Source organism: Brachyistius frenatus, unplaced genomic scaffold, assembly GCF_029030835.1.
Source record: "Brachyistius frenatus isolate BFR_SWC_R1_liver_20210118 unplaced genomic scaffold, ASM2903083v1 Contig_11, whole genome shotgun sequence".
Classification (NCBI taxonomy): domain Eukaryota; kingdom Metazoa; phylum Chordata; class Actinopteri; family Embiotocidae; genus Brachyistius; species Brachyistius frenatus.
This window is the reverse complement of record NW_027210610.1, coordinates 4722455-4750000: the sequence shown is the minus strand read 5'-3', so window position 1 is coordinate 4750000 and position 27546 is coordinate 4722455. Positions and strand designations below refer to the sequence as shown.

At 42.5% G+C, this 27546-nt stretch overlaps 1 protein-coding gene across 1 annotated transcript in view; it reads left to right on the top strand.

Annotated features, from left to right (window-relative positions):
* plce1 (phospholipase C, epsilon 1) overlaps positions 1-27546 on the top strand; it is a 75638-nt gene extending 48092 nt beyond the window's left edge. The window contains exons 8-46 of the mRNA XM_069691697.1: positions 780-934; positions 1319-1486; positions 5476-5621; positions 5745-5892; positions 5993-6103; positions 6224-6333; positions 6467-6583; positions 7264-7305; positions 7690-7818; positions 7900-8036; positions 8786-8892; positions 9066-9190; positions 9316-9460; positions 9955-10119; positions 10466-10580; positions 10797-10956; positions 11075-11197; positions 12052-12188; positions 12278-12516; positions 12698-12759; positions 12979-13144; positions 13257-13364; positions 13723-13839; positions 14772-14930; positions 15272-15407; positions 15622-15663; positions 18689-18807; positions 19106-19223; positions 20825-20962; positions 21481-21774; positions 22781-22944; positions 23590-23851; positions 24036-24154; positions 24300-24428; positions 24511-24708; positions 24916-25119; positions 25348-25560; positions 26493-26698; positions 27462-27546. Of these exons, the coding sequence (XP_069547798.1) occupies positions 780-934; positions 1319-1486; positions 5476-5621; positions 5745-5892; positions 5993-6103; positions 6224-6333; positions 6467-6583; positions 7264-7305; positions 7690-7818; positions 7900-8036; positions 8786-8892; positions 9066-9190; positions 9316-9460; positions 9955-10119; positions 10466-10580; positions 10797-10956; positions 11075-11197; positions 12052-12188; positions 12278-12516; positions 12698-12759; positions 12979-13144; positions 13257-13364; positions 13723-13839; positions 14772-14930; positions 15272-15407; positions 15622-15663; positions 18689-18807; positions 19106-19223; positions 20825-20962; positions 21481-21774; positions 22781-22944; positions 23590-23851; positions 24036-24154; positions 24300-24428; positions 24511-24708; positions 24916-25119; positions 25348-25560; positions 26493-26654 (5489 nt within the window). The 3' untranslated portion in view covers positions 26655-26698; positions 27462-27546. The remainder of the gene's footprint in view (positions 1-779; positions 935-1318; positions 1487-5475; positions 5622-5744; positions 5893-5992; positions 6104-6223; positions 6334-6466; positions 6584-7263; positions 7306-7689; positions 7819-7899; positions 8037-8785; positions 8893-9065; positions 9191-9315; positions 9461-9954; positions 10120-10465; positions 10581-10796; positions 10957-11074; positions 11198-12051; positions 12189-12277; positions 12517-12697; positions 12760-12978; positions 13145-13256; positions 13365-13722; positions 13840-14771; positions 14931-15271; positions 15408-15621; positions 15664-18688; positions 18808-19105; positions 19224-20824; positions 20963-21480; positions 21775-22780; positions 22945-23589; positions 23852-24035; positions 24155-24299; positions 24429-24510; positions 24709-24915; positions 25120-25347; positions 25561-26492; positions 26699-27461) is intronic.

Genomic DNA, 27546 nt, shown 5'->3' with positions numbered 1-27546 from the left:
TCGATAGTCCGCTTTAGGAACGCAGGTTTTTTGGAAGCAGGTAGGATCTGCCAGGTTCTTCAGTTAAATGCAGGTGAAACTCCTCGAAGGGTCCCTAAAATGATTCCTGGCAAAATTCCTGCGGTGGAAAAGGTCTGTTTATGTTGCATTGATCCTGACAATGTACAGTATGTCTAGCTGGCAGTTCTAGCACCCGTCTAGAAACTGTCCATTAGTCCTTTGTTAGCAGAGATGAAGACGACCTTCCATTTGTGTGTATGTGTAAACAGATAGACTAATGGACCTGACTGAAATCCAAACACAGGAACTGGCAGGTGATCAGTGCCGTTTACTTCCAGAGGGGGAAGTGGGCTTTTTCTTGATGGCTTGAGGAACAGAGAGTGCTTGATAAACAGGGAACGATGGATCGGAAGACTTGAAACATTCACATTAATGCTGAAAAAGAGAATCGCATTTCATTGAGGCTTTAAACTTTCATGGTGAAAAGGAAACATCGGAGTAGATAACGTTCACTCTTGATCGCCATTCCTGTTCTACCTTCTTTCTTCTTTTTTTTTTTTTTCGTCGGTATGTGCATGAGTGGTCTCTGCTTTCCTTTCCCTCATTTCTCATAAATCTTTTCTCTCTTCACTCTCTTCATCTTCATGTATCGGTTTGTCTTTCTTCCTCTCTCTTCACCAAAATACAAGCTGCATGTTTATATGCCCTGAACAAATAATGTAAAATTAATGATTTCTTTTTTCTTGTCTCTCCGTGCTTCTTTCTTTGTGTTCATGAAGAGCGTCAGCTGGCCAACAGCATGACCAGCAGCAGCTCTCTTCCTCCCAGCGTCAGTGGGATCAGTAAGGAGCTGGCCGAGCTGCGACACCTTGTTCAGTTCCCCGAGGAGATTGCTTGTATCCTCACTGAGCAGGAGCAGCAGCTTTACCAGCAGGTAGGAAATATATAATAATAATATACACATATGTGTGTATATATATATATATATTATATTATACATATCGGGGGATTAAAAAAAACCTCCTGACCATGTGAGTGGTGTCCATATATTGATTTGAATTTAAAAAAAAAAATTTTATATTGACAATATTGTCGCTATAGGGTTTTCCAAAATAAAATTTAAACGATATTTGATGGGCATCCAAGCAAAAAAAAATGTTGGCCAAGAAATAAACATTCATTAACTTATGCAGCAGTATTTTATCATAAGAAGGATGGACAAACTGTTTCTTGTAGGACGAGTATCAAAGGAGATTGTAAGAAAAGCTTGTTTGTAATAAATCACGGCGGTTTCAGAAGAGTGCGTGTCTGTCTGCAGGTCTTCCCCTTGGACTACCTCTGTTTCCTCACTCGAGACCTGGGCAGTCCTGAGTGTCAAACTAAACGCCACCCAAACCTCAAGGCCTCGCTGTCAGCTCCCACCGTGCCTACTCGGAGTGCTCAGCGAAGTAACGCTGTGGAGGACCTGGTGGCACGCTTCAACGAGGTGAGGACTCCACTCGTCAATGCTTGTCAGGTTGATTCTCCCAAACTGACTTCCCTACTTTCACTGTAGGAATATTCTGTTTTCGAATGAAAAACTAAGAAGGCAAAACCCACTGGTCATGATGTTCATGTAGCCAGACATAAAGTGATTACTCAATCCTAACATCCGTATGTCTTTTACTGTTTTAGGTGTGACCTTTTAAACAAAATAGACCAGTTCGAATTTTAATGGCCGCGGGGATTTCATCACAGTAACCGTGCGCAGTCAGTCTTTATCTTAAAAGCTCAGGTTTCACTACATGTTTCCAGTCTGGATAAAATCACTTGAGAGATGATGATACCAATCAGCACGCCATGCGGAATAGCTTAATGTTGTGGATTTCTCCTGAATGCCTCTTTAAACACAGTTTTAAAACACAGTTTTATGCAGATGGTTTTCATGCTGAAAGAGAGCCACTTGTCAAGTAGTGGTCAAATATTGATTTAAAAGCCGTTCCAGAATGAGTCGGGTGACCTCCCACTGAAGACATTGTCTGAAACAATAAGAACGTGGGTCTTGCAGTTTAACACCAATGTTGAAAGTTTGAAAGTAATAGCAGAGCAGTAATTGTGTTCTCCTCCAACTAGATTCGCACTGTTGTGTTTTCAATGCGAGTCGTACCGACGTATCGGCTCGTGACCGAAGCGCACACTCTGCGTCTGCAAGCAAACTCACTGGCGTTGCTGTAAAGGTGGCTAAAGTTATACTCCCCGGCTTTCTGGCTTTCACGGCGAGTGACTCCCGAGAGTAAACAATCCCCAACACCGTACTGCTGAGAACGAGTGTTTCGAGGGAGGGAGATTGATCGGGGACGATGATGTCATCTTTAAGTTGCATGCCTTAAACATCAGCTGGTTTTCATTTAAGTCGGCGGCGAGGAGAGACGTGAAAAATAGTTTGCCAAATGTGCAGTGGAGCCATATATGGGCACAGTGCAACAAGAGTTAAATGACAACAGGGATTCTCCCCCCCGAAGACACTGATGAAGCCCTGATGTGGCATCACATCGTGGCATGCCCCGTCCTAGCTTTGAACTTTGTACCAGCGCTGTGTTAAGCTTGTTTGAGATTTGTCTCAGCAATGTGTGTTCCTGGATTTTGCAAATTTGTTTCGATACGTTCTCACTTGTTCTTTACCGGCCGCTTGTCACAGAGAGAACGTTGTGTTTTTGGATTGTTTGAACGCTTCTAATTCAAGCTGAAAATCATCAGTCAGTCAACTGATTAGTTAATCAGCCGCTATTTTAATAATCATGAAATACTCACGCATCTCAGCTTTTATTTTCCTTTTATTAGTGTTCTTTGTAAGTAAACGGCTTTTGCCTCAAACATTTACATTTAGGTAAAAAAAAAAGTAATGAAGCAGCAATGCTTGTCTAAGTAGGAAAATAATCTATGATCCAACTGGAGATTCTACTATGAGAGAAGAAAGTGAGTGTTTTTGAGATAATTTCAGGAAGCTGCCCTGGTTAACATCTTACAGCCCCGGCCTGGACTGCATCCACTGCTTTGAGATTGTAACTTATTAGCTTAAGGTTTCTTTCCATTCCCCACTTGAGAGACAACATTTTGTTAATTCAAATCAAAAACCTGATTTTTTTATTTTTTTATTTTATCCTGTTCGTTTTCAAGCCATGTATGGGAGTGAAACACGAAGTAGTTAGAAAGGATAGCCAGGAAGAGAAAATTTGGAGGCAGGGAATGGTGAGCAGTTTGGGAGCTCTTTGTGTCTGTCCGCAGTGTTTAGCTTTGACGGGACCGGTATGTGCTGGTGCGTTGAGTTTGTAATAGTTCTCTGTCAGCCTTGGTTATGTAATTCTTGTATCAAGGAGAAACTGACCCTTATAGTTCAACTAATAACATATGCACGGATGGAGACGGACAGACGGACGGACGGACACATACACAAACATCTAAGGGGGATCAGCTTGTACCCATCTCCAGTTCTGTGTGTGTGTGTGTGTGTGTGTGTGTGTGTGTGTGTGTGTGTGTGTGTGTGTGTGTGTGTGTGCGTGCGTGCGTGCGTGCGTGCGTGCGTGTGTGTGTGTGTGTTTGAAGTTTTGTCAAGCAGCTATTGATAAGACCTTTGTCATGTATGTAAGGGAGGTTTTTTGTTTGAGGTCAGGTTTTCCACAGTTTAACTGAAATCTCTTGTTCTCGTGTGTGTATGCATATATATATATATATATATATATGCCTCCTCATATCCTGTCTATAATCTGTCCTACTCAACACTGAGTACACACTTTTTCTATCTGGAATATTAGAAGAGATGCCAACTCGGCAGGATCCCTTGATCTGTGGCAGTTCAAAAAGCTGCTTTGCAGGCGATCAGAATGGTTTGGAAGGTGATTGTAATTCAAGCTCGATGCTGACAGGGTTTTTGCATTATGTCATAATGCTGGAAGTGACTGGCAGAAGATTTTCATGCGTGGTACCCACATCCTGGCTCGCACGGAGCCGAGGTGTAGCAGATAAGAGACTGTAGAGCAGCAGGGTTGTTTGTCAGTAAACCATTTACATTAGATACTAGAACAAGCGTCTGCACCAGTGAAGTGATAATGCTGCATCCTGGAAAGCTCCGGGGGAGATTTTCTGAACCTGATGTTCTGTATCTGATCTGTCTGACAATGGGGACAAGTGAGAGGTTTTTACGCTGTAATTAAATGAGCTTATTAAAAATTTTTTTTTTTTTTTTTAAAAGCTATCTAATTACAAGAAGTCTGCTGATGGAAAATAAAACGCCAAGATAAACTTGTGCAGTTCATCATGATAAAATTGTGTTTTGAACAAAACGGTTTCAGTTAAACTATTTGTAAATTATATTATATGAATCTATTGAAAATTGTCTCATCGGGCAGTGTCAGAATGGAAACGACTTCAAACAATAATCCATGTGAAACTGTGTGCGTTGTTATATATTTTTGATGTCAGTGTGTGTGTATGTGTGCATGCACGTGTGTTGTGTTTGTGGCTTTATTTAGTCCCTGTGAAGTCAGACCGTGGTGGGCTTTACAGACCCTTGCATAACCCAGAAATAGATCTCTGGGCCAGGGGGATGTTTTTACCACCTGCAAGGGGGTTAGGGAGTTTCTGTGTGTGTGTGTGTGTGTGTGCGTGCGTGCTTGGGTGTGTGTGCATAAAGACAAAGATGCTAGAAGCTTTTCCTGTACGCTGGGTTTGTGTGTGCATGTGTATGTGTGTGTATGTGTGTGCGTCCGCCACCCAAAAAAACATGAAGGGAAGCTGAACCAGATATATATCTGCTTCTGCCATCGTGTGCTTTGCGCGTGCTTGAGGGCAGTCAGCGCAGAAACAGAGCGCAGCTGATAGACATCTGATCTCAGTTTGTGTGTGTGTGTGTGTGTGTGTGTGTGTATGTGTGTTTTAGTGTCAGTGTGTGGCCAGCTGGCCCGATCTTGTGCATACTTTACTACTTTAGACACAGTTCTCTGGACCAGAGTTCATGAGCACAAATAAGACCGCACACATTAAAGAATTTCAGCTGACCATAATGTGGCTGCGGGTGTCATCTTCTATTCACTGGGTTTTGACACACTCAGCTAACAGCACACAAATGCACTTACATGGCTATCAAAACATGATCATGTCGATGTGGAGAATATTGCACCAGCACAAAGGCTAATGACATATTTTAGCATTAGAGAAGCATTTTTCTTTTTCAAAAATAATTTTACTTTAAATATTGAAAATGGGTTTCAATTGAAAGGTGAATAAATACGCCGAAACAGATATTTTCAGTACGACTGTCCACAAGGCACAGCTTCTCTCTGTTTAATGAAGACTTGTGCCTTTCCTCCGCTGAGTTCCCTGGGTGATAAGCCTGGCAGAGAAAGCGAGGGCTTACAAACACAATGGAAGTGTTTCTTTATCAGTTTGAGAGTGATAGCAACTATTAGTAATATTATATTTGAAATTCTGAACACGCAGGTGAGTTCGTGGGTGACGTGGCTCGTCCTGACAGCAGGATCCATGGAGGAGAAGAGAGACGTTTTCTCCTATCTGGTCCATGTCGCTAAGTGCTGTTGGAATATGGGAAACTACAACGGTGTCATGGAGTTCCTGGCTGGACTCAGGTTTTAAAATCACACACAGACAACTCAAATACGCTCACGTGCTGTATATGCAGATAATGTACACATTCCTACATTCAATGAGAAATTATTATTATTATTATCTTATTTTTTTTCCTCCTTCAGGTCCCGCAAGGTGCTGAAGATGTGGCAGTTTATGGACCAGTCAGACATCGAAACCATGAGAAGTTTGAAGGATGCCATGGCTCAGCACGAGTCTTCCTCCGAGTACAAGAAGGTCGTGACCAGGGCTCTAAATATCCCAGGATGCAAGGTGGCTTTCTGCTTGCTCAGAAGCAGTTTGAGACCAAAGATGTTTAACAGTGGCGATAGTGTGACTTTTGTTTTTGTCCCTTCCATCTCTACACTTATAGGTGGTGCCGTTCTGTGGTGTTTTTCTAAAGGAGCTGAGTGACGCGTTGGATGGCACAGCGAGCATCATCAGCCTCAAACCATCTCCAGATAACACAGAGGACTCGATCGAGGTACAGTAAACACCCACAAGCATGCACAAACACTTCTGATGTAACGGAGCCAAACATCGAGGATCAGTTATCGTGTTAGTTTAATCCGTCCCGGTCTGTTTTGTCTCTCTCTCTCTTCAGTTTGTGTCCGACTACAGCGGCCAGCACAATTTCATGTCTCGGTCGGGTCCGGACGGGCTGCACGTCCCGGAGAAAGAAGCAACCGTCAGCAACATCCTCCAGATTATCAGGTACACAGTCATCCTTGAAAACATGTTTTCAAAAAGTAAAGCCTGGGAAGTGACAGTGTTTCACAGAGTCTTCTCTAATCCCCTGCTCTTAACTTTATCTGTCCGTCTGACTTTCACCCTTCCTGCTCTTTAGATCTTGTAATCGTAGTTTGGAGGCAGAGGATCCTGATGAAGCGTCCACCAGTCCCTCTTCTACTGGCCCAACTCCTACGTCCAGAAACAACTCCTTCAGAGACCGCTGCCGTAATCAGTTAGTTCCTCTTCTTTCTTTTTTGCGAGACGCTTAAGTGTCCTCGAGGACACGGGAACATTATGTATCATTTGATAGTATGCTGCAGTTTTTTTTTTTTTTTTTTAAACATTTTGGTTTTTGGTTTATTATGCCGTTGTTTTTTTTTTTTTTTTTTTTATAAACACCAGCTCAGGACAATGGGTTTGTGAAGGAACACATTCACAGATTGTGACTGAGATGAAGTGAAAGCCCTGTGGTACAGAGAAATAAAGATAACAGGTTAGTTTCCTGTTAGCACAGGAAGGAACAGACCTCTGGTACTTCTCAGCACGCCGGTGACAAGAAGCTAATAACACCAGCTGGAATTTGGACCGTGTAGAAAACTGATTTCATTCCAGCTTTGACCTCTGACATTTGTATTGAGGAAACCTGGATTATCCTCTCTGTCTCTTGAACTCATACATATTCTTTCATGTTAGAGCTTTGGCTAGTTGTGCAGTGTTCATCTGTCACGGATACATTTCACCTTAATCAAAGACATTTAGGATTTCGTTTCCTGCGCTCTGGATATCTTTTCCCACTGGAATCCTCTTTTACTTGTTGTTTTTCTCCTAAGAAGATTCTCAAAACCTTTCTGTCCTCTCTTTTTACTTCTCACACTTCTTCTCCACCTTCTTTGTTTCCTTCTCCTATTCTAGTTCCCATTCTCTTAGGACAACGTCAGAATCAAACCGTGTTTTGTAAGTGGTTCTACAATAAGAGTTCCAGGAGTTTGAATAGTGTTTGCTAACATCTACGTGGTTTAAGTTGCAGCTTTGAGTAGAAGCGTGTTTAGTTGTGAAGGAATGAACAAATGCATGATGCTTTTTTGCTTTGTCAACATAATACTTTTTTGTTCTGTTTACCACACTTTAGATGGAGGTCATTTCTTATGTTTGACTGGACCTCAGCGCATTTTATAGATAACTGCCTGACCGGGTTGGCTGCAGTAGTTGAAATTGAATGCAGAAACGTGCTTTTGCAGATTCTTATGCAAACAAAAACTTTGAACTCCAGATACAAAATTTTGTTTTTCAAATCTTTTTCATCTGTGCTCTTGGAACCCAACTTCTATTCATCCTCAGATTCTTGGTTGGAGACCTGTCGGATTCAGAGAACGACTTGTCGTCTGAGCCGGTGGTGAAAGATGCGGAGTTTCAGGGTACTGAGGAGACGCACAAAGCTTTTAGCCATGGGACGGAGCTCATTCCCTGGTAGGACACGCTCTCACACAGACGTGCACACTGACTGCGCCTCAACAGACGTGTAACAACCTTTGTGCTCTCTTTTTCTAGGTATGTGTTGTCTCTACAACCAGACGTTCACCAGTTTCTGCTGCAGGGTGCTACAGTCATTCACTATGACCAGGACAGCCACCTCACAGCTCGCTGCCTGCTGCGACTACAGCCTGATAACACAACGTTGTCCTGGGGTAAATTTCAACAGAGCCTAGTATTAACATATTCTTATCTCTTTTGTGTTATTTTGTTTTAATTATTAACTTGGAACTACCTGTTGTTAATATTGACATAGACTCATGTCATCATTTGTTGTGTTCACAAAAAAAGGTCAATTTTATTGTTTAATATTATTTTAATGATTAAAAAAAATATGCTTATCAAGCTATTAAATTTGACTTCAATATTCCGATGTTTTTTATTCATTATATACGTATAATTTTCACCGTTGAGTCAGTTTACCTTTGCTGTCTTTTGATTTTGCTCAAGAATATTTCAAGATGAACTTGAAATAATTGCCAGGAACATTTCTGCTCTCAACCGTCAACTTTGAATATGATTAGTATGTTTATATCTCAACCAGACCAACCCCATTTCCTCTCTTATTATTAATCTTTAAACCAAAAATGGGCATCCATAATAAAAACAAATATATGTAAATTTCTGCTTTCCTGTGTCAATATTACATTTTAAACTGCAGCCTGCATTTGTGTATCCACAATAAAATTGACCTTTTTTTGTGAACACAACAAATGATGACATGAATCTATGTCAATATTAACAACAGGTGGTTCCAAGTTAATAATTAAAACAAAGCCCCATGACTTTTGTTACACATACAATTTAAACTGGTCATAAATCTGTGTATTGGCTGCGAGTTCCTCAGTTTCTTATGCCTTTACGTCATTTAAAAACGTACTATAAATGTGTTGATTTATTGCAGGTAAGCCTCAAAGTGTAGGGGCTTCCCCCACGGAGCAACCACTGGGATTAGGACACACTGTAGTGGCAGGACTAGCAGAAGGCCTGTTGGACCTTGGAGTGGTGAAGGTTTGTTGAAAACAACCATACTATTTAGATATTTTAGATGGTAAAAATGAATATTTCAGTCCTTGAGTTTAGTGGAGAGATTTGATTCTGTAGGATTATTAACCAGTTTTGCATTCGGATAACATTTGACAGTTCAGATGTACTCACGACATTGTGTTTCTTTGAATGTGCAGGCTGTGTTTCTGGGTCATCAGGCAGTCGATGTCCATGCTGTATGTTTGCAAAACAAGCTGAGCCAGATGACAGTAGAGGAGAATGGTCTTACTCTCCTCTATGGTCTCAGTACCACTGACAACAGGTTGGCGCCTCAGTACCACCAGTGCTGTTCTTTGAAACACACTGATGCATTGCAACGCGGATACATTGCTGAAACGCCCTACTGTTTACTAAATATTGAACTAATCTCCAATCTAATGCCGTTAGACTCCTGCACTTTGTGGCCCCCAATCACACGGCACAAATGCTCCACAAGGGCCTATCGGAGTTGGTGAACGCAACCAGGAAGTTGAAGAAGTTTCCCGACCAAAGGCTGCAGTGGCTGAGGAGACAGTATGTCAGTTTGTATCAGGTAAACTCTGTTTGAACTGTTTCCTCAACAATACTTTGTTTGTACACGTGCCTCTTTTCCATCAATTTCTGAATTAATAATGTATGGTTTTTACATTAGCCACCTAATGGGCTTTTGGACAAAGTGAAAGCTAAGTACTATTGGTGCATTTTCAGCAGTTCTCTCTAAAGCTGAAGACCGACAGATGCATTGGCCATCAAAATACATTTTTCAGCTTGATTATATTTTCACTTTTAGACAATATGTGGCTCAGATTTTTTCTTCATTGTTCCGTAAATCTAAATGCCCCAAATGTGCTATCCATAAAACATTTAGAAATCATGATACTGTTCCTCATTTTGCCTGTATTCACCTCTTTATTTTGCTTGGGAAAAACTGAGGATCATGTCATTTGAAATTTGAAATTAAAGGAGAGCTTTCTGCTAAACCATGCTTATTTTAACCTGTCTTCCTGTCTATCTAATACTCCCTGTCTCTGTGTTCATCTCTTCTAGGAAGATGGCAGGTACGAAGGCCCTACGCTAGCCCAGGCCATTGAGCTTTTTGGTGGGCGGAGGTGGAACATGGGTACAGGTGGTGTGGAGAAACCGGGCACCCAGAAAAACAGCTCTCTGGGCATCAACGATAAGTCCAAGAAGAAGAAGAAGGCTCTTGTCAGGGTCAGTAAATAAACAGGCTCTGTTACTTTTGTCTGTCAGTGAACGGACGACAGTACATGTAGCCAAGTCTCCTAATAAAACACAACTAAGTAGTCTGTGTCAAAAAAAAGGTTTACCTGTAGATTTTGGTGTGTTTTCTACTGTTTTCTGTAATAATGCAATCTTCAGAGTATGGTGGTTCAGAGATGGCTCAGAATTCAATACACTACACATACAGCTAACTTCTGGTCGCCAGGTCTTGTTCTACGTTACATTCCCTGTTACGCATACAGCACTCACACAGATGGAGATTTTAATGCTGAGCAGTTGCTCATTTGTATTATCTGTGTTTACTCGCGCAACGCAGGGCGACAGTGGGGACGCCACTGATGATGAGATGGGTTCCAGGAAAACACGGAGCTGTAAGGAAGGACTGTATCGAAACGGACCAGAGTCTGACAGCATCGACCAGGAAGACCCAGGTGAAGTTTTATAGAGCTATTTAACTTCACAGAAAGCATCAAAAATCCGTAGCAGTGAGCGTGAAGCTAGATTATTACGCCTGCGTGTAATGTAGAAGTTACTTGGCCAGTTCAGTGGGTTTGGACTTAACATTTTAATACCCCAAAAGACTACACAAAAGTGGTGTACAGGTTTGTGTAATGTTTACTTACTCTAAGTGTTCTTTGCCTCCATAGAAGACAGCTTCCCTGGACCATTCTCCCTCTCATCCAATAGGAGCTCTGGATTACTAGCCTCTTCTTCTTCCTCCTCCTCTTCCTCCAGCATGGCAGGGTCCAGCCAGTCCCGTCCACAATCCTCTCCGGTCCTTTCAGGGACTGCCAAGTCACAGCCAGGGTATGTAGAAAAAAAAAAAGAGCGGAGTTGTGCCGGTTTGACCCCACTGAGAGCTAAAACTTTCTTCTTTTTTTTAAAATATAGTTTAATATATTTTCCTTTTCTTTGCGAGTTGCAGAGCTTGGAGCAGCAGGTCGTGGCACGGCCGAGGTAAAGGCTGTTTCAAAGGCTTCCAGAATCTCATGATTTCTGACAGCACGATGAGCTTCATTGAGTTTGTGGAGCTTTTCAAGTCGTTCAGGTAAATGATGTGATTGATGTTTTTTTCTTTTTGACATTTTTGGTGTGCTGTTACATTCGTTTTGTTTCAGTTTTGCTTTCTTAACTCAAAGTTTTAGACGTTTGATTAATGTTTCTGTTTTATAACCGGCTAATCTGGATCAAATTATACATATACATGTTCTATTCAGCATTTTTGCCATCTCACTCCCCCCTGTTATATAATATGTTCTTATCAAATGCCGCCAAAAACAGTGGGCTAAAACAAATTCAACAAATGCCTCTTGGGTTATCAGGCTGAGGACATTTTCTAAGGATTCTTGTCTCTTTGATAAATAGTTTTGTTTAAAAGCTTTTCCTGTTAAACGACTGGACACAAAAGCCTTGATAAGCAAAGGTTTATTCCCATAACAGCCGTCCTCATTTCTGAGATTGTGGTGTATCCTCTCATCAGCTGCAGTTTCCTTTTAAATCCTGCTCATGCACAGCTACAGCCACCAATTTTACTGCTTTAGTAGATCGGTCTCAAAAATCCTTTATTTTATGAAGTCGGTTGCTGAATTGTATTACATGAAACCATCATGTGAAGGGTTTTTGAATTGTTAATTATGAATCTAACTCAGATTACAGAGAAGTGACTTCGGCCCAATTTGGCTCTCAAAAGAAACGTTGAGGCAAATAAATGTATTTCAAACTGTGCAGCTTCATCCTTTGTTCAAGTGCAATGTCTGCAAAACTGGAACTAACACAGATCATCTACAAAGCTTTAGTCTGCTAATCTAAGTCAGTACTTGATGTGCATACAGACTGTGATTGCATTAGAAATTCAAAAAGAATCCTAAAATGAACTTGTCAGTTCTGTTGTTTTGTCCACAGTATCCGAAGCAGGAAAGACCTGAAGGAGCTGTTTGACAACTTCGCTGTCCCCTGCAGTCGCTCAAACCCGGAATCATCTCCTCTTTACACCAACCTCAGGATAGACGACAAAGACACGGGGCTGCAGCCTGACCTCGGTAGAACAACAAAAAGTTACAGCAGTGAAATACGTGCACGCAGGTGCTTTTCCGTCCTTCCTCTTAATCTCTTCCTCTTCTCTCTTCAGACTTACTGACCCGTAACGGTGCTGACCTTGGCCTGTTTATCCGGACGAGGCAGCAGATGTCTGACAACCAGAAGCAGATCTCGGATGCCATCGCAGCGGCCAGCATTGTGACCAACGGGACAGGGGTGGAGAACGCATCGTTAGGTGTCTTGGGATTGGCTATTCCTCAGCTCAATGACTTTTTAGTCAATTGTCAGAGAGAGCACCTGAGCTACGATGAGATACTCAGCATTATACAGGTACAGTTTGATACCTGGAGGGATGTTGGAATGGATCAATGAATGCGAGGATGGCACTGAAGTGGATGGATAGATGGCTGAGAAAAGGAATGTATATCGTTGTCAAGAGTAGAGAGAAATGAGAAACTGCCTGGTATTGATTTATGAATTTAATAAATTCCCAAATTGTTTTCTTTCGCAGAAATTTGAGCCCTCGTCAACCATGAAACAAATGGGTTGGATGTCATTTGAAGGTTTTGCGAGGTATAGTAAAAATTCTGATATTTTGAAAGGCATTGAAGCGCATCCCAAATTTATAACCCATATAAAAGACGACATTGCAAAACAACTTGACAAGTAGTTGTTTCTGCATGATATGTTTCTATCGTGCATTTTGACTTGCATCGTAGTGAGTGCTTGTTAAATGTAGTCAGGGCAAAAGCATCATGTTTTGTTACCTAACCATGCTACCGGTCGCACCAGGTTCCTGATGGACAAGGAGAACTTTGCTTCTCGTAATGAGGAATCTCGGATAAATGCAGAGGAGCTCCAGTACCCTCTATCCTACTATTACATCGAGTCTTCTCATAACACCTATCTGACTGGGCACCAGCTCAAAGGAGAGTCCTCGGTTGAGCTTTACAGCCAGGTAAACCAGACGGTTACTTGCATTTTTTTTTTTTTTTTTTTACCCAGTATGCTGATATTGTTTCCGTTTCTTTGAAGTTGATACAAATTTATTGAATGTCTTGGTCGCTTAGGTGCTGCTGCAAGGCTGTAGGAGTGTCGAGCTGGACTGTTGGGATGGAGATGATGGCATGCCAGTCATTTACCACGGACACACACTCACCACTAAGATACCCTTCAAGGTCAGAAACTCGCACGATGAGTAATTTGATTCGTAAAGGAAAAGAATAATCAATCGCGGGCTCTCCTTAGTTTCCGCTCCCCTGCCTCATGTCATGAACTTGGTGAAAGTTTCTAGAGCAGAACCGTTTCTTCAGACACAATTTGCACTGCTGGCAGAAATCCTTTCGCTTCGGAAAACCAAATCAATCAGAATTTTTTTTCGCACGAGATGATTCATTTAGCCCGATTTTTGGAACAACACCTGTATTTAATTTGAAGCGGTAACTCAGGGTGTTAGGAAATTTGATTTGTTTTATTGTCACGTATTTGACTCGCAGCGTTGTTTCTAAGAATTTATTCTCTCCCATGATCCTTCAGGATGTGGTGGAAGCAATTAACCGGTCTGCGTTTGTCAATTCTGACATGCCAGTCGTCCTGTCCATAGAGAACCACTGCTCCCTTCCACAGCAACGCAAGATGGCGGAAATCTTTAAGGTAGGACGCAACTGTATCAGAATTTGTGACTCACAAAGATAGGATTTTCTTTATAGTCACCTTGTCATTTTTCAATCACAATATACATCCGTTAGTACTAATGTTCAAACATTTAAGGTTTAAGATTTAAGATATATAACCTCACAAGTAGAACATGTCTCCATCTTTGTTTATGTTCTCGAGCTACACAAATTTAGGGCGTGAAAAATACAACAAAAAAACTGAAGTAAAGGGTTTAGTTAAGCATCCATACTCTTTTTTTTTTTTTTTTTTTTTAAGTAGTGCCCTGCTTTAAATCTTTTTACAACTACACCGTCAAGCAGTCAGTTTCTTGTACAACCCCAATACTCAACTTAACACGTAGAAGTCATTTCTGCAGCGGCACTCACAACAGCACTTTTTGAACAAGAGCAGAACTCGACTCATTTGTTTTCCTTGACCACATTTTTTCAGCTGCTTTGGGCATTCAAACTGGCAGACTTCCAGCCTGAAGCTTCCTTTTCTGATCTTCAGGCTATAACTGTCCCTTTCTTCTTCTTCATCATCTTCTTCTTCAAGTTATACTATATACTCAAAGCCACACATATCTGGGCACGACAGATATATCATGGAATATCATTGTGCTTTCATCTAACGAAACTTCCCAGCGTTTCATCCTCCCGGGAGACCGACCCCTGACTAGTTTGATAAAGACAAGTCTTTTATGTTCAGACAGCTCTGTGCCTCTGGCCAGCTTACATCACCAGGGTCTTGTTTATTTGTAATGTGGTTTTGCATTGATGAAAGCACTTTTACTTACTTTAGTTGAGGATTGTTTTTTTTGTTGTTGTTTTTTTTTTTTGCAGCTCCTGCAATTTTTGTTTCTTTCCCTCCTGTTGCTTGGACCGGGTTCCACTGACATCGTCTGTCATGTTCAAATATGTTTTCATTAGACGGTGTTCGGGGAACGTCTCGTGACACGCTTTCTTTTTGAAAGCGACTTCAGCGATGACCCTCACCTGCCATCGCCGCTGCAGCTGCGTGGGAGGATCCTACTCAAGAACAAGAAGCTCAAAGCCCACCAGGCGCCGGTGGATATTCTGAAACAGAAGGTTAAGAAGAAAACACATCCTGTCCACACATACACATTCATATCTATCAACATGTACATAATTTATATTCTTTAAACTCTATCCTGTAAAGGACTTTCCACTCAACTTTAGTCAATTGAATACTTACCGCTGTCATACATAAATAATAGATGAATGGCCTTAATGTACACCCCATCACACCATTATCACCTAGAAAAAAAACAATATGCTTCGCTATACAGTACTCTCTCTAGATTTTCTGTGGATAAGTGGTTGTATATTGGCAGTTAATGGTTCGGTATAAATCATACTTTGGACACAGGGCCATCTTTTCCTTATACATTATTTTAAAACTTTCACAGGCTCATCAGCTGGCTCACATGCAGGCTCAGGCAAGCAACGGGTCATTGGGGGTCACTTCACCTAGCAACCATGCCAATGAGGAAGAGGAAGAAGAAGAAGACGAGTATGACTATGACTATGAGTCTCTATCAGATGGTAAGGAGAACTGCTCGGGGGGTTGTGATGTGAAACACAAAACTAACACAAGAATTCAAGTCAATGTTGATTCTTGTGTTGTAACTTTTAAATCAAGGTCCGTTTACTTTTGTATTCTGTCACTCTCCTTTTTAACACTTAAAATCTCTTTTTTATGTTGACACTTTTCTCATTCCTTTCTTTTCCTATTTTATCTCACTTGTTTTCCACTTAGTTGATGGCCTCACAGCCTCTACTGCCTCGTATGCCCTTGAAGGTAAATGTACAGCTCTGAGGCGCCTCTCTAAGTACCACTGTTTCCCTCTATTTGTATTGTGCAGTGGCAGCCGGTGTTCTTTCAGTGACTCTTTTTGTTCTTGACAAAGTTTCAACATCTCAATAGAATCCTTTTTAGTGTCTTCAAATTGCTACCCAATCGCCGTTAGGTTTTACAGGGATAGTATGTTTTGTTGATGCAAATTTACTTGCTGTGTTGGTCTACCACTGCAGAATATCGACAGAGGAAATTTTGGTATGAAGAAGTATCACCAGTGATATGCATCGTTTCATGCTTACTGCCGTAGCTGCAAGCTTTCTGCTTTTTGTGGACACCAGGTTATGTGCTGCTGCGCTGCAGCTATCCTGCATGGTAACCAGCAATTCAAAATGTTGAATTGCATAATATCTGGAACCCAGTAAAACAAGTATTGAAGTTAATCTATTTGTTAAAAAGAAAAATTCTGGAAGTTGTGTTGTGTGACGAGAATGAGAAATGATTAACGTGCTAACACTGTGCTAACGCCTGTTGCAGCACATTCACCCTCACCCTCCACCGTAGCTAATAAAATAAGGACAACCGTGTGTGTTAGCACAGGTTCTACTCAAGCTGTGCTTTGCAGTTGGCCTAATTAATAACAGTTTGCACACTTTTTTTTTCTTTCTTTTTTTTTTTTTTTTTTAGATTATGTTATGAAGCATCCCAACCTCCTAGCTTGCCACAGCAATATTTCCTGTGCCATGTGTGAGTGGAAGTAATATTAAAGTGCAGTCATCCATCATCCAATATTACTTAAATGTATTCCCTCTATGAATCGTGAACAGTAACCTGGTACCGCTGTCCGTGGTAACTCGGGACATGTTTGGTGCGTTATGTTTTTGTGTGTCTGCTTGTGTGATACATTACATTGTCGATGTCCTTTTTTTTTTAAGAAACAGGCTGCTTTGCTATGAAGGCAGTGCTCAGTGAGGACAGGATGGAAACATACCGTCTACCTCTAGAATGTTTGTCCTTGAAATATTCGCGGTAATGAAAGAATATATAACAAAATAACAGGCAACTTTTTTTTTTTTTTTTGAATTTCACGTACTGTTGTGTTTAAAGATCATACTGTCTGCAAAATGTCTTGCTCCCACAAACGCATCACCTCCCTTCCTCCTTCCCTCCTTACTGTATTTGTCTGTGACCTCGCCAGTGGCTGGGCAGGCTCATCAGGGAAACAAAACAAAGCCATCTGGTTTCTCAGGCCCTACGCTGCCCCCGCACTAAACAACAGACCAGGGGAAACTACCCTGTCCGGGTCCCAGTCCCAAGCACTGCTCCCTCCTAAACCCTGCACTCTGCTTGTCCCTGTCGGGAGGAACTTACCGGTCACGGACCTTTCAAAAAACATCTCTTTTAATCTAAAGCTCGTCGCCTGGTTCAGCTTTGCTGCTTAGGCCTCGTGTAAGACCCAAATAATTAAACGGTAAATATTAACAGGCAACCAAGACACCTGGACTAAGTCGCCCATACTCGACCCTGGCTGTCTCCATTTCGTTTAGTGCGCAACGACTGCTGGCGCTGCAAATACAAACACTTCCATACTAAGCTGCCAAGTTGCTGCCGTGTCCGGTTGAATGGTAGCTCCCTTCAGTCACAGTCTGGTCCAACTCACTTCTCTGGCTTCTGTCTACAGCATGACATTCAGGGTCAACTCTGTTGCTGAACCATTTTTCAAAGAGGGAGATTTCAAATGTCAAGAATCAAACAAGTTTTCTGTGATAAAAAGCTTTTGCGTTTTCCAGCTGATGTGCTGCTTTTTTGTGGTTTTGGCTGTGATCAATGTGGAGGAGTATTGGGAGCAAAGGGAAGAACTCCCTGCTGTTGCTCCTGTTTACAGTTGAGAGACATTGCTTTGAATATTTGCAAGGAGGTGCTTTTTGTGGCCCTTTGCTTAAGAAACATGCTCATGAGCTCTGCAGGGAGTCAGGAATTAATTCACTAGATAAATATACACCTTTTCTTTTATTTAAAATTGTTGTGAAATTGTTGCCACCTGTAAAGATTGCTTCCCACTTGAGTTGGACGCTGTGCAGAAGAGCTAGACTCACAAAATAAAAGTCCTTTAAGAAAAACACTTAATCTCTGGAAAGAAAAAAAAATGCAGAACTGCTGTAGAGTTTGAAAATGGATCTTCTGTAGAAATTCCAAACATTCAAAACACATGCTTGTGGTCTCATTCATCTCCTTTCATCAACTTACTAATACAAGTTACCAGAACAACAACAGCGCCAATATTTAAATTCTTGAAGCTAATATACAAAAAGGTGCAGGTAATTCGAGCGGACTTTCACTTCATGAAAGTAACAAGAAAAAAAAACTCAGCTTGTCACTTGAAATACCAAGTTTGTGTGTCAGTTTGTTTTTACAAGAAGTAGATTCCCAGATGCTAAATTGACCTCTTCTGATATGATGTACATCTTACTGGTGACGCCAACTCTGACGCACAGTTTTTATTTATGGATCTTTGGCAGATCAGTTTCTGCCTCAAATATACTGGATCTAATTTGGTCTGCTATGCTTCTATACATAAGGATTGGGGATTGTGAGCAGGAATTACTTTCAATATACTTTGACTGAACTTGTTATTGATACAGATTTGGTGCTTAAGGAGGAAAAATGGGCTTCAACGAGGGTTTCTTTGGATGTTAACCTGTTGGATTGACAGGCATCCCTTAAGGTGGTTTCATGTTAACGCACACTCGGCTCCTCCCGGGTTTCACTTTTCTAAGCCATGTCACAAACACTGCATCAATTTTCTTTTAATTGATGAGCTCCAGATGGTTTCATATTATGCCAGTTCAATTAGTTTGTGTGGCATCTCTGTTTGTTTTTGACCTTATGTGTCAAAGTAACAACTGCTGAGCATGTGTCGTACGTTGGCAACTGAGCAAGTTAACATGTGGTTTGTTTGGTGTGAAGCCCCAGTATCATGCGTTTTATTTTTTATTTTTTTCAATAATTGCTTGTTTTGTCCGTACAGATAACATCCTGGATGACAAGCCAGAGGGGAAGAGCTCCGCAGACAAAGAGGAGCATCCGGTCGATGAAATACCCAAGAGGATGAAGAAGGCTGACAGCACTACACAGAGCAAAGGAAAGGTATTAAAATGACTTAATGCCTACAATTGAAGAAAACACAATGGGGAGGGGGGGGGGGATTGAAGCTAACAGGTGCCAGTGGGTATTTTCAGTGTTCAAACCAATGCTTGAAAGTCTTCTTTTTTTTTTTTTGCTAAAAGATTACATTAACGAAAGATGTTGAAATCAAGTGGAGAAAAAAAAAAGTAAAGTTAAATGTGCTGATGCTTTTAAAGTATGAAATTTGAATAGGAACCTGGCATCGAAGTTTGATCCCATTTGAGTGTTTCCCATGGCCTATGTCCACCTCCACCTGTAGGTGTTTGACATGGAGCTGGGCGAGGAGTTCTACCTTCCTCAGAACAAGAAGGAGAGTCGACAGATTGCCCAGGAGCTGTCTGACCTTGTCATCTACTGCCAGGCTGTGAAATTCCCTGGTAGGGAATATTTTCTCTCTCTTTCTCTCTCAGACAGTTCTTTCTCTCCCTTTACTTCTCGTTTGAACAGACATTTCTTATACAGACGTTTTGCTGTGATTTATTCTTCCTTGACATCTTTCTTCCACTCTTTCATCTTCTACTTTTGAGATGCTGTCAGTTTGGTTTCTGTTTTGGTTTTTCTTGCTCGTCCCACCGTAAACCACTGCCATGTTATATTTAAGAGGTCAAACCTTTCCCCATGTTTTTGCTATTTTTTTTTTTTTTTGCATTGGGGGACATTTGATATCCTTGTGTCACACTCCATTCCTATCCCACACAGGACACCCACTAAGATGATGAATCCTCTTGTCCCTATGGGAAAGATATGGTTATGTAGCGGTGCTGTTATTCCCGGAACAACACAACAACAGCAGAGTTGTTTTATACTCCACAGTAAGAAGATGTTTTGGGGGTGTCCTGGTGCTCTAATTCAAATTGAATCTACAGCCTTTACTCACGTGTCACCCTCCACTTTTAATTGCCTTGCTGTAAGTTAAAGTGGTTTAAGTGGGACTATCTGTTTACTTGAAAGTGCTCTCAGTTCAGCAGTTCAAAACATTTGACTTTGCTTTCTGTGCGCCGATAAAACATCTCTTATTTCCTCTTTATGGGGATCCGTCTTCATCCCCCCCATTTATCTCAAATATTTCTCTTTGACCCTGAAATATCCCCCCCCCCTTATCGTCTCTGTCCTCCCTCAAGTGTCCTCTTCTCTCTTAATCTCCTCTTTTCTTTAAATGACATCTGCCCTAATAAACCCGCCTGTGTTTCCACTGGTATTTTATTTGTTTACTGTTTCATGGGACCTGAGATCTAAGAAAGAGGAAACAGGGTAAGTGGCTCCTTTCAGACAGACAGCAGGCTGGTCTCTGTCGTATGTTGTCTGGAGTGATTTCAGATAGACATGCTTACGTGTAAATACTTGTGTACAAACATTTTTTTTTTTTTAAATACAGTACTTGCCTTTCAGAAAATACAAGTGACATTTCTCATATCAAATGTTTTTAAGAAAGGAGACAGGGGAATTGTTGCCAAAATTAGAAATAGATTATTAATATTCAAATATATACATATGCAGAGTGTTGTAATTAATAGACAATAATGTAATGGCATTGGTTTTTATTACCATTAACAAACAAGTTCTTTGGGAAAAAATGAAGTATGATTTTTTTTCTTGGCCACGTGTCTACCTTCAAATTTCTGGCATAATCTAAAAAGTTCCTTTACAGAACAACAGGCTGTCTGGAAAAAATATCGGAAATACAGGACGAATAGAGACTTCTTATTTAGCAAAAAATAACACGGCGCTCTGATTGTAATGGTATAAATTGAAAAAACAAATCAGCTTAGTTTTGGAGACAAATGCACTTGGAGTGCTGCCTGAGAGGCACAGCTAGTTCTTCATGATAGAAAGTGACTGCAGCTGGAGAAAATGATTTTTTTTTGTTGAATTTTTCAACTGAGGAGGGAGAAAAACACTGATGTGATCATTCTTCTGTCTGCCTGTGTGGTATTATTGACCTTTCTCTTCTGTCTGCTTCCTTTGTGTGGGAACTCAGGCCTGTCCACGCTGTCGCCGGCCGGCTCTGGTAGAGGGAAGGACCGCGGAAAGAGCAGGAAGTCCATATTTGGCACCGCTCCCTCTCGCTGCAGCTCAACAGGGGAGGTCGCGCCCCAGGGCCGCACTCCCGGGAAAGGTGGGCAGGACCGATGGGTGCTGATTATTAGTAGGAGAGTATCTGAATGAGTGTAAACAAATGCACATTGATGCACGGGTGCAACGGAAGGAAATCAAGAAAGGAGCTGGCATAGTGCGATACAGACTAAAGAGAAATGTGATATCATAGGTTAGGATCATTTCTTGTCCACCCACATGAAGGAGTCACAGTATTAAGAATGTTTGTTATGCACTTCCCCTAATGTACACACTCTCTCTCTCCCTCTCCCCCTCTCTCTCTCCCTCCCTCTCCATCTCTCCCTCTCTCTCCTCTCTCTCTCCCCGCTCCCTCTCCCCTCTCTCTCCCTCTTTCTCCCCCTCTCTCCCTCTCTCTCCATCTCTCTCTCTCCCCTCTCTCCCTCTCTCCATCTCTCTCTCTCTCTCTCTCCCCCTCTCTCTCTTCCCCGCTCCCTCTTCCCCTCGCTCTCTCTCTCTCCCTCTCCCCTTCTCTCTCCCTCCCCCTCCCTCCCTCTATCTCCCTCTCTGTGCTGCCTCCAGGTGGCTCTGAGCGGCTGAGCTGGGAGGAGCAGCAGCAGACGTCTCCCGTCCTCAACCCCCCCACCTCGCTGAGCGCCATCATCCGAACGCCCAAGTGCTACCACATCTCCTCCGTCAACGAGAACGCCGCCAAGCGCCTGTGCCGCCGCTACTCCCAGAAGCTGATCCAGCACACGGTGTGCCAGCTGCTCCGGACGTACCCGGCGGCCACCAGGATCGACTCCACGAACCCCAACCCGCTGCTCTTCTGGCTGCACGGAATCCAACTGGTGGCGCTCAATTATCAGACCGACGGTGAGGACGGCGTACAGAGCGGCTTTTCTCCCTTCATAAGCGAGGGAACATCACATCTCACTCCGACAGCACTTGTTAGGAATTGGGCTCTCACAAGCAATACTTTCTTTAAGAAATATCACTTAGTCCCAAATGGTTGCCAGTGGAAAAAAAAAGTTTAAAAAAAGGGGGGGGGGGGATGACAAATGCGCTCTACTCAGTTCCACATGATGAAGCTTCGCTTTTTACAACTTTGTACGGCCTTGAAATTGTCTGAAAGGCTCTAGTTCCAGCTGCCGTCATTTTTTTTCAGATAGAAACGGCAATTTTAGATTATATTCGGTTGTGTTATATTTATAAAAAGTGACAGATGAAATCATATCTTATCTAGTACTTTTTAAGAAATTGTTGGTACTGGGTACTCCTCTTTCCTTCCTTTTTCTCTAAATGTCTTCCTAATTCTGTCTACTTGTTTCTCTCTCTTTTGGTCTTCTGTGTCTTGTACTGTTTTTCATCTCGTTTCTCGGTTGTCTTTCTACCTGTTGTCAGAGTTTGCTGTCTGGACTCTGCAGATGAAGTTGTTGTTTTTTTTTTTCTGTAAGAGGCATATTACATTTAAACATATCTCCTCCTTCTTTCTCCATTAATCTTTGTCTCACTCCCACTTTTTTTTTTCATGTTTTTTTCTGTCTTCCTCTGCTTCTTAAATCATTTTTCTCCCTTCGGAATTAAAGTTCACCCAGTAAATGCACTCAGACGTGCAGGTTTTCTCTATCGGATACTCTTTTCATGTGTTTGATTTGCACCAGTTAACATCCAAAATATATTGAAATGGATCAAACGGGGAAAAATGACTGCGGTTAATAATATCCAATATAGATGATTGTCTTTGATACTTATTTTAGTAAAGCTCTTGAGGAGCGTTGCTACAAGTTGAGGTTTTCACATTTGTGCTTCAAAAAAATAATTCTTGTTCATGATATCACTTCAAAACCCTTTTTCCCTTTTCCCTTCCTCTTCTCCCCAGACCTCCCCATGCACTTGAACACGGCGTTGTTTGAGGCCAACGGTGGCTGTGGCTATGTGCTGAAGCCGGCAGTGTTATGGGACCGGAGCTGTCCACTTTATCAGCAGTTCTGTCCGATGGAGAGGGACGTGGAGAAAATAAGCCCCGCTGTCTATTCCCTCACGGTGAGTTCAGATACTGAGCAGAGTGGGACGTTGATCACAACGGTCGCTTCGTCCTCATTTGGTTTCTCTCCGCATTTTCATCTTCACTCCTTCCTGAGTATTTGTGCATTTTCCCGCCCTCCTCTTTTTTTCTTTTTTTTTTTTTACCGTCACTTCAAGAGAGATACATAATCGATATCTTTGGTAAAGGATCTCAAACCGTACAGTAACTACCGTTTAATGACTCTTTCATTTGCTTCTGTGATGACGCTTTTTTTTTTGACGTGGGCACCATGTTTGGGCACCAGATCAATGCAGTTCTTCCTTCATTCTATGAAAAGGAACCACAGAGAGAGGACTAAAAAAAAAATGCTATATGTAAATATCTCAAATACATAGTATTTTAATAAAGTAAGTCATTTCATTTATAAATATATTACCTTAAACTGAGGTTCTCTGCTGCTTCAGGTAGTCTGTCAGCAGCTTGTTTAAATGTACATTTGGCAGTACATTCGCAGTGTTTCTAGAGAAGCTAAAGTCCCGATGCCTCTCAATGCCAACTAGGTTTTAATCGGGCTAACTGAAAGTGCTCTTGATACGCGACGTGATATTGATTTTTCACGCTCACTCGTCATATCGCGCCTCTTCCCTTCTTTGTCCCCTCAGATTGTGTCCGGTCAGAACATTTGTCCCGGGAACACCGCCGGCAGCCCCTGCATTGAGGTGGATGTTTTGGGCATGCCCATCGACAGCTGCCACTTCCGCACCAAACCCATCCACCGCAACACCCTCAACCCCATGTGGAGCGAGCACTTTCAGTTCACCGTGCACTTTGAAGACATGTGTTTCCTGCGATTCGCCGTGGTGGAGAACAACAGTTCCCAGACCACCGCTCAGAGGACTCTGCCTCTTCCAGCCCTCAAACCAGGTAGGACTTCCAGATACTGAGCAGCTGATAAAAGGAAGGATTTAGCCTGTGTAGATACAGCAATAATGAAACCGATAACCCAAACTCTCTCTCTCTCTCTCTCTCTAGAAGTGTCGACCTTACGCACTTTCGGGACGACAGTATTCGGTAGTGATGGATAATGTATTGTCAAAATGTGTTTCAGGTTACAGACATGTCCAGTTAAGGACTCAGCATAATGAGCCACTTGAAGTGTCCAGCTTGTTTATCTACAGCCGCAGGACAGAAGAAGGTCCTACAGGGGGAGCTACTCCCTCATCTTTGGTGAGACTTGGTGCATGTCTGGTGTTCAGACTACGTTTCGGTCAGTTAACTGCACTTCAGAACCGTCTCGATGAAACACACGCTTATTGCTGTGAACCTAAATTTGAATTCGGCTCACTTTCGTTGATCCTTCCCTCCTACGCAGCTTTTCAGCTCGGAGGAGAAACACGCGTCCCGGCAGCACAGGGTGACGGTGCACGGAGCTCCCGGTCCTGAGCCCTTCACGGTTTTCTGTGTTACGGAGCAGACCACCGCCAAACAGCTGCTGGACACGGTCAGTATATTTATCTCCCGAGAGGTTTCGTCGTATCGTCGCGTGTCGTACGCGCTTCCAGCGTCACCTCTCCTCTCCGCAGGTTGTGGCGGCAGCGGGGCACGTGTCCGAGCACTTCCTGTGCGAGGAGAAGGGTCCTCTGTTGAAGGAGCGCAGCGACGTGAAGCGCTGTGCTCAGCATCGATGTCTCGCACCCGAGGAGGAGGTGGTGCGGCTGGTCCACGGCTGGAGCAGTGAGGACGGATATGTGGGGAGGATCTGCCTTAAAACGAGAGAGGAGGTACACGGAGACTCATTTCATTCACAACCAACATTCGAAAGACCTCTGGGTGGATATTGGTATCGTCATGAATCGTTACCTGCCAGGCCTTTGGTCATGTAGACTGCGGCGCCCCCTTGTGGTTGTCTCGTACAAGTGAGCGTCGCGTTTGTCGCTCGGGATACGATCTACCTACTTACTGTCAAGTCTGTGGTTTTATTGTTACAGAACTTAAACGAGAAACACCCGGAGCTGGAGGGAGAGGAGGACATGACTGTGGGAGGCGGAGGAGGAGGAGGAGGAGGAGGAGGGGGAGGAGGGGGAGGAGAGGATGATATGTTCTTTGTCCAGGTCCATGAAGTTTCCCCGGAACAGCCTCACACTGTGATCAAGGCCCCACGCTACAGCACCGCTCAGGACATCATACAGCAGGTGAGCCTGGGGAGCTTTTATTTGAACTCCCAGTGACTGTAACTAAAAGGGAAAATCACCAAATACTGTACATCATATAACCAAACAAAGCGAACGCTGCTCTCCAGTTCTAGTTCTAGAAATTGCTTGCTTTTTTTTTTTTTCTTTTTTTTTTTTTTTTTTTTAATTTTTAGATTTCTGCCCCTTTTTAAAGTATGTTCTCCCTGTGTTGTTCTTTTTCTCGTCCAGACACTATCAAAGGCCAAGTATTCCTACAGCATCCTGTCCAATCCCAATCCATGTGACTACTTCTTGATGGAGGAAGTGACCAAGGACGCTGGCTCTAAGAGGTCCTCCACCACTAAACCCCTTCAGCGAGCGCTGCTGGATCACGAGTGTGTCTACCAAGCTCAGAACCGCTGGCGGGGCGCGGGGAAGTTCATTCTTAAACTCAAAGAGCAGGTAGCTCTGAACATTGTGATCAATTTCCAGTGCTAGAAACTCTTTAGTTTTTGTTTTTCAGTGTATTTATTTTACACAATTTATTTTACATATAAATATGTATACCTATGTAAAAAAATATTATTTTATGTGGATGAAATCCCCCTCTTTCAGCATGTTTTTGAACTTTGCCCTTTCGTTTTGTGGTGGATTTGAAATTGCGCCACGAACTGTGACCACCGCTACGTGCAAACAAAATGCGCCGAGTTGCACAAAGCAAAAAAAAAAAGACCGTTTTGTACGCGCTCGCACTAATTCTGTGACTATTTTTTAACATGCTCTTCATTCACAATAATTCATGTTCCTGCTGCACGCTCGCTGCTATATTTAAAATGCATAATGGCTTGTATCTTCCAACCTGTCGCTGCAACCCTTGTTTGTTTGTTTTTTTAACACCTTTTGCATGCCACGCTGCTGTTTTGTGTTTCCTTTTGCGCTTTTCTACGTAGTGTTAATTTCTTATCTGCTTATCGTTCCTACGCGTTTGCGCTGCATGTTTTTATTTTTATTTTATTCAGTCCTCATCCTTTTACACTCGAGGCCTTTGGCTGTGACACGTTGGAAATAATTTGTTAAAATGTCCTGCCTCATTAAATAAAGGTTAAATGATTTTGTAAGTTGTTTATTTGGTGGGGGAAAAAAATGATATAACAAAACAACAACAACAAAAACACAGAAACAGCAAAAAAAAAAAAAAAAAAAAAAAAAAAAAGGAAGGAAGGAGTAACAAGAGTACATTTAAGGAAAAACAAAAACAAAAAAGTAATCCGTGCTTGCTCAGCCTGTGATCCGCCTGTAGAATAATGAGGAAGAAGGAATCGACTTCAACCCTACCGGCACATATCTTGTGGTGCGTGGGCATTTGGATGACGTGAATCTGTTTCTGCTTCCAGGTGCGAGAGGACAAAAAGAAAGTCATTTCCTTTGCCAGCGAGCTCAAGAAGTTGACCAGCCGCAGCCGCAGCATGACGACCGGCAGCGGCGTGGACGGCCCTGCCCAGAGTAAGGATGATCGAGCTGCATGCTGCGTGGCTCTGACAGAGCTCCAGGAGTGAGGCTCACACTCTGTCTGCTCTCTGTGCATGGAAAGGCAACAGAGGTACCGTATGCTGTCTCTAACCCTTTAACATTTAGAAAAGAAAAAAAGGGCACCGGTGCCTTTCATTAAGAATCCAACGTGGACCGTCGTACTTCAGGAGGGGGTGGCCGAAGGCCGGGGATAATGACGGGCTGATAGGGTGTTCTGGAAATTTTCATAGACGTCTGGTCATCGGGAAAAAGTAGGAAAATAAGTGAAAAGGACTTTGAAGTAAATGAATCCTAATTACAGACTTTACCACGAAAGCGGGTCACTTTAGGCTAAATGGCAGTTTAGCACCATTTTTCAGCTGTAAAAGAATTCTGTAATCATCACCTTTATACGCGAGCTTCAAATGAAAAAACAAAACAAAAGAAAAGAAGATATAACGAGAGCTTTGACGAGGCAAAGCCGTGCAGCAGAAGTGCCGGTGGGGCAAAATGACTCGGTGTTAAGCAGGCAGAGAGAGATGTGACGGGAGCGCGTCAGCCCGGGTGCGACGACCCGTCTTCGTGGCGACGTTTGCAATTTACTTCAAAGTCTGCTGTCGTGAATTATTTTCATCACTCTTTTCAACAACGACCACCCCCCCCCCGCCCATACATCCTAATAATTAAATAGCTGCCGTTTTTCACACGTAACGGGTGGTCTCGCTTTGCAGTGTTATTAGTGAGCGCTTTGTCGTGTTTTCAGTGCATCGGGTCGTCGCCTCGTCTTTATTAAAACTCGCCTTTTGTAATCGGAAGTCTGAACGAAAGGAAAATAAAGGATTTGTGTTCTGCAGGGTTTGCAGCTGCAGGTCTGAAGGTGCGGGTGACAGAGGGCAGGGTGGAGGCAGGAAGGTTACTTCAAGCCGCCTCCTCTTCCTC